Below are 10188 nucleotides of genomic sequence, written 5' to 3'. Positions count from 1 at the left end.
GACTTGTATATTTTTATGTGTGTTTCAAATTACCTTCCTTGAGGGTGGTGTCAATCTATGCTCCTACCAGAACTGAATCTTAATATGGAATCCCACTGAATCAGATACTTGTCACAGGAACACACACACACACGTACACACGTGAGCACGCACACACATACAAAAACAGTAGTGTGGACAACAGAAAGGCATTCCTTTAACTGGATTTGTAGGTGTTGCTGGGATGAAAAGAGGATCCAGGCAGCAACAGTGGGGCCAGGACTCCCGAGTACACCCGTCCCATGGCTGCGTCCCCCGTACCCGGAGGTGGAGTAAAACCAGACTAACACTAAGAGAAGTGACAGAACAGCATAGATGGAGTGTGGAGGTCTAGATATGGAAAGGCCTGGGAGCAGCAGCAATGTAACCTCAGGGGCTTGGGGAGAGGAGGGAGCCTGAATGGGGAGAGGGGTCATTGCAGCTGTCGAACCTTTGTGGCTGTTGAGAGCATGTTACCTACACCGAATACTCTGCTCCAGACTGAGTTTATAGTTCACCCTGTGCACCAAACAGGCCCACTCATTGAAATCAGACACAGTGAGAAGAAATTCTGCCAATTATACATTTATTGCACACACACACAAACACACGCACACACACACACACACACACACACACACACTGTGTGTGCTCACTCCCAACCTCTGTGAACACGGAACTGAGGAACTCCAGCCCATTCTCAGGGATCCACAGTCCAGTCCTCTGAGGCAGTGAGGAGGAAGCTCAGTACTTGTCAGGCAGGCCAGCAGGTCTGAAGTGGTTGGGGTCTTTGCCACTGCGGCCCCATCTGTTGGCTTCCTGGTCAGCCATGGAGTCCTCGTGTCCATGGCCCAATAACCTTTGAATGTTCTCTCTGGCATTGCTAATGGAGGCAGATAGGAAGGAGATCCATCAGCAGGTTGTGTGACCACAGCCCCTTCACAATTCTCCCCTTTGCACGGGATGGCACTGTGAGGAGCTCAGGAAGGCCCAGGAAGGAAGGGCAGAGACACTGACCCTGCCAGGCTTAGCCCAGGTCAGTACTGGGCATGGATGGAGAGAATGGCAGGATAGGCAGCAGGAGGAGGGACCACAGATGAACGTGACCTGCTCCAGGGATCATCCTCCACTGTCCCTCAGGAAGTCAACCCTGCTCACCCAGGCCTGGTGTCCCTAGAAATCTGTGTTACCTGATCTTTTCAGCAGCCCAGGCTCCCCCAGGTCCCCTTTGGGCAGCGTCATAGTTCCCTCGAGCGTGGAAGTACTTGTCTGCGTTCTTCCAGTTGGCTTCCCTCATGTCAGAGTAGGCTCGCCACATGTCCCCAGCCCCTGGATTGGAAACGCAGCAGGCCCGTGAACATAAAGACTGCCTACACCTTTGGGAGGACTCAGGGATGAAGACACTTAAGACCTCAGCCTGTGATCATAGCAGCTGAGACACCTTGATTGAGGAGGACGTGCTTGTGCTCTTCAGATAACGACTGAGAGCCATTGGGGCGATCCTGTGTTCTGTTCTGGTGTGTGACCGATGAGCACCTCCTTCAGTTACTCAGAGGAGATGTGTTGAATGGAAAGAAGGGAGGTGTAATTGCAGAACAGGATTTCTCATCTTCAGCCCTATTGCGTGTTGAGCCATTTGGTTCTTTGTTTTCAGAACTGAGCAGAACACCATAGTATGTTTTCCAGGATCCCTGATTCCCAAAACCAGATTCTAGCAACACATTCCCCTAGTGGGACAACCTAACTTATTTCTAGATGTTGAAAATGTCCCCTGAGCCACCACCACGTTACCCTTGATCCCAAACCACATTCAGAAATGAAGTTACACTTGTGAGGGACTCCCACAAGTGAGGAAACAACATGGAAAGGAGACAAAGGCTGGACTCGGGGAGAGCTGCACTGACTCCCAACCTCTATCCTGACAGAGGGAACACACGTCACCATGACCTGGGTGCCCTGGAGCCTTCTAAATAGACTGTGCAGACATGGTGGTTTCTTAAGGATGCATTGGAGCGAGGGTTCTCATCAGCGGTGGCAGATTGTAACCACTTAGGGAGACCGTGAAAGCCCCCATGCCAGACCACACCGAAGGCCCATACTAAGACTCCAGGACCAAAAGGAAGACTGGTCCAGACTTCAGTAGTAGTAAAACTCTGCAGGTGATTTCATGTTCACTAACAAGTTCACAACTGAAATGTTCAACAGACTGTCAGGTAAATGTCCAGCTAAGACTGGTCTCAGGCACGGCTGTGTCAAAGCCACTGCCTTACCACCTGCTGAATTCAGATCACTACAGTCATGACTGCAAGGCCTGCCTCCCAGGCCTGCACATCCCAAGCAGTGGGGACAACACTTCTGAAAGCATGACTGAACCTATAAACCATGCCTCATCCATCAGCCTTACCTCTAGCAGCCTCACCAATGAAAGAAAACCAGCGTCCACTGACTCCCAGGACCAAGGAACAGAACACAAGGCCCATGAGAAGCTTCATCCTGATGAAATGAAGGCAGAGACTCAGGAGGCATTGACAGGCTGGCGCCTCCCCCCTGAGTATCTGTAATCCGGGGAGAGCCTGGTAGTTCTTTTCCACTGCTGTTCATTAGGATCGGAACAGAAGTCACCTGAAGAGTTTGACAACCATCAGAATAATGTAAATGCGCTAGAAATAGATGCTCTAGAAGTGTTCATTATTCAGAGACAAATAGACTTTGCTAATAATCAGGACAATATTAGACTCTATGGTTGTATGTTATATAAAACCTGGATTTATGGGTTCTCCAGTGTTTGAGGCCCCATGTGTAACAGGCTCATAGCAAGCCCTCTCCATAGTGGCCAGAGGCCTGGAGTCTGAGTGGCTCAAGTAGGAGTCAATGTGGCAGCAGGGTTCGGCAAAAGCTGTGGTGCCAGTGACATTTTTAACCACTTTCAAGAAAAGAACACAATCTGAGAGAGCTTCTCAACAACATGAACCAGAGTTAGGATTTAGGTCTGACCCCAGTGAACAGCAGAAGGAATGTCCAGAGGCTTATGGAAGTTTATGAGACAGGAAGTGATTGATCCTCGTGGTTGCTGAATACTATCTACTGGTGGATACACTTCCAGCCAATTCAAGAGCCCAGGAACATAGTTTAATCCAGGTGTGCATTCCGTAGACTTGGACAGGCCTTGGGCTTGGAACTGATGATACTTCTTTACTGACTGAAGAATTGGCTTATGGATGTCTGTGGGTTCAGACAGCTATTGAAACAAATATTTGGTACTAATGTCTGCTATTATTGGTGGAAATGATTAGCAAACAAGAAGTGTGTGGGAAGGATGGCTGAGGCTCCGCTGATGTGTGAATGCCACAGTGGGCCTGGTGTAGCCAGTGTAAAGACCAAAGTAGAAACGAGGGGGCTGAGTACAGATGAACAGGCACAAGATTTGGCTAGAGGAAAGAAAATTGCTGGGTTTGACTGCTGAGCTCTGGTGCACACTCCACAGCTCCTGCTAAGAAGGCCTTCACTGGATTTATTTTGGAATCAAATGCTTCAAAAGTACAGAGTGGAAAACAGAATGAATGACGTGTGGGTCACTCATGTTCAAATGCAGGTGGAATTGTTTCTCAGCACATGAAGGTACCTAAAGAAATATTTTGATCGGCGAGGGAACTGGTTTCAAAATGCAGAGGGAAGTTTTGGCTGGACCAGTTCCACAGCAGCAGCCCACAGGTTCAACCTGCATGGAGGGCTTTGGATGAAGTCACCAAGTGTGCCTGGCCAGGAGAACACTGGGAAACACAGAAGGGTCATCGTTGCTGGCAGAGATGGCAGTGACAGCCAAACTAGGTAGTTCATGTAACCAGAGAGAATGGATTGGGAGGTTGATTCCTGTCACTGAGGTACCTATTACTGGCTCTATCTCAAAGGCATTTGTCGCCAAATGAAGAATTGTCAGCGAGGAGCAAAGAGAGACACAGTGCCCTCTCCCCCACTGCGTTGTTCAGAGAAAGGAAAAGGTGCATCCCAAGAGTTAGGATGAGGCTAAAGTTGGATCCAAAGAGAAAGGCATGTTTCATGGGGGAAGGAAGTGGGAAGAGAAGGGGGTGGGCACATAGAGCTTTCTGCGCTGTGACTCACTATAAGGCAATAATGGAGCAGGTAGGGTATAAGTTAGAGTGACCAAGAAAATAGTCCATGCTGTGCCCTGAAAGTCAATTGTGAGAAAGAAACACTTCAGCACTCTGGACAGAGACAGTACACTACCCTGGTCACAGCATTGGTACTGAGCTGGGTTTCTGGGCTCTGCTGGACTGACACATTGAGGAGCCAGGGTAACATGGCCCCCCCAAAGCTCCAATGGACTGTGAGATGAACCCACTGGGATGTATTTCTGACTTTCTTTGGTGGTGTTGCATCTGTTCCTCAAAGGAGTCTGAAGAAAATGGCGGGCTAGGGTGAAAAAGGAGAAAGCTTAGTTAGTAGGGTCAGTTACAGCTACAGTATATTTTCAAAACATAGCTAATAGAAAACATTCATAAGTAAAACTTTTGTTATGAAGCTGCCCCCCAGCATGCAACTGTGGATGTAGGCCTCGGGATGTAGCTCAGTGTTATAGTGCTTGATGCCCATGTGTAAAGTTCTGGGTTAAAAAACACACAAAACAAACAAAAATGCAAACAGCAGAACTTCTGGGCTAATTCTGCTTTCTGTTATGGTTAAACACTGGACAGAGGTTCAAGTTTTACCCTAGGGACTAGAATTCACGTTTCAGAGAGGCACAGCCAACTCTTTCCTTCACAAGCAATCTTTCCTGGGAATTTGTCCACCCCCTGAAGAGATGAAGCGTGGCTTATAGGAATTCTAGGATGGATGGCTTAGGTTGGAAGCTTGCCATCCATGAGCAATCTCAGCTTCTGTCAGCAAAACCCTGGACATTGTCCCCCTGGTGCCGTGCCATGCTTATCTCTAGGGGAAGACCGGTTACAAAACACCAAAGAACCTGTCCAGGAGAGGCTGTGACCCTCAGTTCCCATCATAGATCTTGAATCCAGCCAGCTTGACTTGGAAACAGCATGGTTGTGAGGGGAAGCGCCTCCTGGGCTCCCAGACCTAGAATGACTTCAGCTCTGCCCTGTACTGATGCCATGGGAGAGCACTCAGTGTTCTAGAGCAGAGGAGATCATGTCTAGGGGAAAAAGTTTGATGCAGTGTGGTCCACTGGTATTCAGTCATGTTCCTGACATGTCTCACAGCCTAGGAGGCTGAACGGGTGGAGACCAAGCTTGTGTTGTTCTGCTCTTCAGTTTCCTCAGTGACACGTTCACTCGCTCACACATTGTTAGAGGCAGGGATGTGTTCTGAAAGATTCAGCAGAAGGCAACCTGGTCATGGTGTGGGCATTAGAGTACTTCCACAAAGGGAGATGGCACAGGTCAACCCATCCATGTCACCTCCAGGTACACTGAAAAGTAACAGTGAACACCAGGCACTTGAGGTTCCAGTAGCAGTTTACAATAAACATATTTAACGCTGGTGTGGTGGCCCACATCTTTTAGTGCCAGAATTTGGGAGGCACAGACAGGCAAATCTCTGGAAGTTCTAGGCTGGCCAGGGCTACATAGTGAGACCCTATCTCAAAAATACTATTATTAGCTGGGGCGTGGTACTGCACGCTTTTAATCCCAGCTCTTGGGAGGCAGAGGCAGGCAGATCTCTGTAAGTTCAAGGCTAGCCCAGTCTACATAGTAAGTTCCAGACCAGCCGGGGCTACATGGAGACCCTGTCCCAAGAATAATAATAACAATAATAATAATAATAATAATAATATAAAATAAGTAAAAGTAGACACTATAAAATATATCAATCAGCAATGTAGTCACTCATTGCTGTTATCAAATATTATCTTTTTTCTTGAAATGCATGTGCTGCAATTTGTGTGATGGGCACTATGATGATAAAACAACACATCCAAAAACCAGATGTGAGTCTTCAGTGACTTCTGTTACTGGATAGCACAGGCGGTGCTCCTGACTCCTGTTCAGCAGACAACCTATGGTCATTGGCCAGTCACCATTCACTCATTTCCGTTTGTGCTGAATGGCTTCAGCTGTCACTTTGACACACCTGGGAAGAGGAACCTCAGTTAGGGAGTTTCCTCTATCAGGCTGACCTGTGAACATATCTATGAGGCACATTCTTGATTGCTGAGTGATGTGGGAGGGTCCAGCCACTGAGGGTGGTGTCATCCCTGGTCCAGCATTGTATAAGAAAGCAGGCTGGGAGTTGGAGAGATGGCTCAGTGGTTAAGAGCACTGGCTACTCTTGCAGAGGCCCTTGGTTCAGTTCCTAGCACCCACATAGCAGCTAACAACCATCCATAACTCCAGTTCCACAGGATCTGATGCCCACTTCTGGCTTCTGCAGGCATTGCACAACACAGATGCACTTACATACATGCAGGCAATACACTCATACACATAAAATAAAAATAAATTACATTAAAAAAAAAGACTGAGTACAGGACGGAGGATCAGGTTCGAAAGCAGCATTCCACTAGTCTCTGCTTAAGCTCCTGCCTCCGTATTCCTGCCTTGAGTTTCTGCCTTGGTTTCCCTTGATGATGGCCTTTGAGCTATAAGCCAAATAAACCCTTTCTTCCTCAAGTTGTTTTTGGTCAGAGTCTTTTCACAGCAACAGATCCAAACCAGAACACCATCGATCTATTCTCCAGATAGTTTGTGGGGTAACCAGAGCCAGGGGCTGACAGATACTGCAGATTCCGCAGTGAACAGCCCAGGCCTGCGTCTTCTTCAGCTGCTGATGCCTGCTCTGAGCTCTCCTCCTTCCCAGCCTCTGCCTCTATCCTCCCCTCATCTGGACCCAGGGCCTTTGCAGTCACTGCTCTCTCCTCCAGAGCACTGTTCATCCAGATGTTCATGCGGCTTCTTTTCTCAGAGTCCAGTAGATGGCATCACATCAGATAGGTCATGCTTGACCAGCAGATAACGTGACGCGGGGTCATCTTCCCCATTATCTCTTGGCGGTTTCTACAGGTTATACCAGGATCTAGGTTATTTATGTTATCTCTCTACCTCTCCACTCAGGAAGATAAAAGGTCCATGAATCAGGAGCCATATTTGCCCAATCACCATGTGTCAGAGTGACTGGAACAGTGTGTGAAATGAATTGAGATTTCCTCAAGCAACTGAAGAGAAGAGATGAAAATAAGAAAGTTAGAAGACATCCTCCGTGTGGGCGATGTGAAAGCACCATCTTATCAGGGGTGGCGCAAAGGGTTGTGGGAAGCCCCTGGCTTCCAGGGTTGAGTCTGAGTCTCAACAGGACAATAAAACTCTAGCTTTTCTTTGCTTTCTAAGTACACATGGAGAGCGTGTTTGTTATTTTTTTCATTTCTTTAATTTTTATGTGTATGGGTGTACTGCCTGAATGTATGTAAGTGCACCATGCTGTGCAATGCACATGGAAGTCAGAAGAGGGCATCAGATCCCCTGGAAATGGAGTTAAGATGGTTGTTAGCCACCGTGTGGGAGCTGGGAATCGAACCTGGCTCCTCTGTAACAGCAGTCAGTCCTCCTAACCACTGAGCCATCTGTACAGTTCCAGGATTCTCTTGTTGAAATAACTACTCATTGTTTACTTACATTTTTGAAAATTGTAAAATATTCTTAAAGATTTAGATATGTGAGTAGCTCCTGGTGTAGAAGATTCAGTGAGGCTGGGTAAGATGGAGTTATTATTGATCAGTTCAATTTAGACAAATCTTGAAAATATTATTGGTACTTTAAAATTTTATGTCAGGAGCCGGGCGTGGTGGCACATGCCTTTAATCCCAGTACTCGGGAGGCAGAGGCAGGCAGATCTCTGTGAATTCAAAGCCAGCCTGGTCTACGAGTTCCAGGACAGCTGGGGCTACAGTGACCCTGTCTGAAATAGACCAAATTAAAATTTATGTCAGAAAATAGATCCTTAGTTTCACCAATTATGCACAACTTCATGGGAAATTTTCGTTTTGAGAAGTGTATAATTCACCATTTCCTTGTGCAAATGTTTGCAGAGAAAGGCAATAGCAATCTGTAAGGAGAACAGAGCCTGTTTGTTTACCTGCCCAGCAGGTCCGAACTTCAGATTGACCCTTTCTATTTCAGATCGTGGACTGGAGACGAATTCCACATCCCCCTCACTGATGCTCACATGGCCAGGAGTCTGTTTCCTGTGACACATCCTCTCAGTTCTTGGTGACCAGAAAGAAGGACGGGAGTAAAGTATTTCCACATGTGACTGGCAGCTGGTTTCAAAAATGGTGGCATGTAAAAGGACGGCAGATATTTATTTGACAGTTGAGCCCCTGATTGTTCATTTCTTTTATTTACCATTTTTCTTTGTGGAACACAGAAATCTGGATAAAGTAGTGATGCCTTACTTGACTCTTGCCTTGGACATTTGTACAGATAACCAGTCCCATGTATTAGATATATTTATATGTAGATATTTAACCTTATTGATGTGATTAAATGACTATGAGATTTCTCTCAAACATGTGAGATAACCCTCTCCCCATTACAAGTCTCCCATTCATGAAATCATACCAAGTATTTGTCCCCCTTGTCTGTCCAATGTCTGTGTCGGTAGCTATGGAATAGATGGTATTCAATGAGTCCTCAGTGAATGACTAAATAGCCATGAGGTACAAAACAGCATATCAGTCAAGGACACCAGTAAAATTGTAACAGAGCAGAAAAATTCCCACCGTCTAGTGACACCATAGGCATGAAACCATCACATGCTATTGGTTACAGCTTCTTGCTGACACTGGTGTAAATAAACCTACAGTGCTGCCACTCACACAAAAGAGCAGGACATAAAATTCTACACAGGACATAACATTTGGTAATGGTAGTAAATAACCACCTTCCTGGTTTTTCTATTTTAAGCCAGTGCAGCCTCAAGTGCCTGGTGTTTACCATGTCTCTTCAGAGCACCTGGAGGTGACATGGATGGGTTGACCTGTGCCATCTCCCTTTGTGGAAGTACTCTAATGCCCACACCATGACCAGGTTGCCTTCTGCTGAATCTTTCAGAACACATCCCTGCCTCTAACAATGTGTGAGCGAGTGAACGTGTCACTGAGGAAACTGAAGAGCAGAACAACACAAGCTTGGTCTCCACCCGTTCAGCCTCCTAGGCTGTGAGACATGTCAGGAACATGACTGAATACCAGTGGACCACACTGCATCAAACTTTTTCCCCTAGACATGATCTCCTCTGCTCCAGAACACTGAGTGCTCTCCCACGGCATCAGTACAGGGCAGAGCTGAAGTCATTCTAGGTCTGGGAACCCAGGAGGCGCTTCCCCTCACAACCATGCTGTTTCCAAGTCAAGCTGGCTGGATTCAAGATCTGTGATGGGAACTGAGGGTCACAGCCTCTCCTGGACAGGTTCTTTGGTGTTTTGTAACAGGTCTTCCCTTAGAGATAAGCATGGCACGGCATCAGGGAGACAATGTCCAGGGTTTTGCTGACAGAAGCTATCCTGGAGAGAGTAATGTTAGTGAGGCATTTGTAGTGAGTAGGCTTACTCTTGCTGGAAATGCAAATTGGATAGTTAGCCAGTTGTTTGAATAAGGGAATATCCATCAGATGTGAGTCAGTGAAATCTTTTTTTTTGGGGGGGGTAAAGAAGGGTGGTATTAACTGGTACTGCTGTCAGTAAAGGTCTATTGCTGGATGCACAAAAGAAACAGTTAGAGGCATCAGGGTGGGTGGTGAAGGGAAGAAAGTTAGCAACATATTGAATGTATTGGCTCCAGGACATAGCTGATCTTATCTGGTCCTCTGTTTGTTTTTCCTGTAGAATAATATTATGATGAGTTGGCACAGACTTAGCTGCAGGTACAAGCTATTGAGAGATATGAAAGTCAGCTGTAGGGTAGCTAGAGAATGCATCTGAGTAGAACTTTCCTATTACTCTGATACACCAGCGATCATCCCATGGATCTGCAACATATATTAGGGAATAGTCATGGTTCCCATAGAGATACTTATTATCCTTTAGGTAGATGGGTCTTTTCTGTCCTGTTATGCCCTGATATCCCCCAGTGAATCCTAGTTTCAACCTACAGAGATTGAAATAGCAGCAGCCCCCATAGGTATCAACTTTCTTGAGGCATA

The 10188-nt window shown here is 46.7% G+C and overlaps 1 protein-coding gene across 1 annotated transcript; it reads right to left on the bottom strand.

Annotated features, from left to right (window-relative positions):
- Nucleotides 1-579: 579 nt before the first annotated feature.
- On the bottom strand, nucleotides 580-2520 carry LOC103749053 (serum amyloid A-2 protein-like). Its single transcript, XM_008851857.3, has 3 exons — nucleotides 2423-2520; nucleotides 1209-1347; nucleotides 580-901 (listed from the first exon to the last, which is right to left on the bottom strand). Exons 1-3 carry the CDS (start codon nucleotides 2508-2510, stop codon nucleotides 763-765), a joined length of 366 nt encoding a protein of 121 aa, XP_008850079.1. The 5' UTR covers nucleotides 2511-2520; the 3' UTR covers nucleotides 580-762.
- Between the last annotated feature and the right edge of the window lie 7668 nt (nucleotides 2521-10188).

Source organism: Nannospalax galili, unplaced genomic scaffold, assembly GCF_000622305.1.
Source record: "Nannospalax galili isolate Female #2095 unplaced genomic scaffold, S.galili_v1.0 scaffold7986, whole genome shotgun sequence".
Taxonomy (NCBI): domain Eukaryota; kingdom Metazoa; phylum Chordata; class Mammalia; order Rodentia; family Spalacidae; genus Nannospalax; species Nannospalax galili.
Note: the sequence above shows the minus strand (reverse complement) of the source record. Positions and strands in the feature narration are given on the sequence as shown.

Coding starts and splice junctions, on each gene's coding strand:
- LOC103749053 (XM_008851857.3), bottom strand. CDS start 2,510: ATGAAGCTTCTCATGGGCCTTGTGTTCTGTTCCTTGGTCCTGGGAGTC. Junction 1,348..2,422: donor CATTGGTGAGGCTGCTAGAG/GTAAGGCTGATG, acceptor TTTCCAATCCAG/GGGCTGGGGACATGTGGCGA. Junction 902..1,208: donor TGGGCTGCTGAAAAGATCAG/GTAACACAGATT, acceptor TGCCTCCATTAG/CAATGCCAGAGAGAACATTC.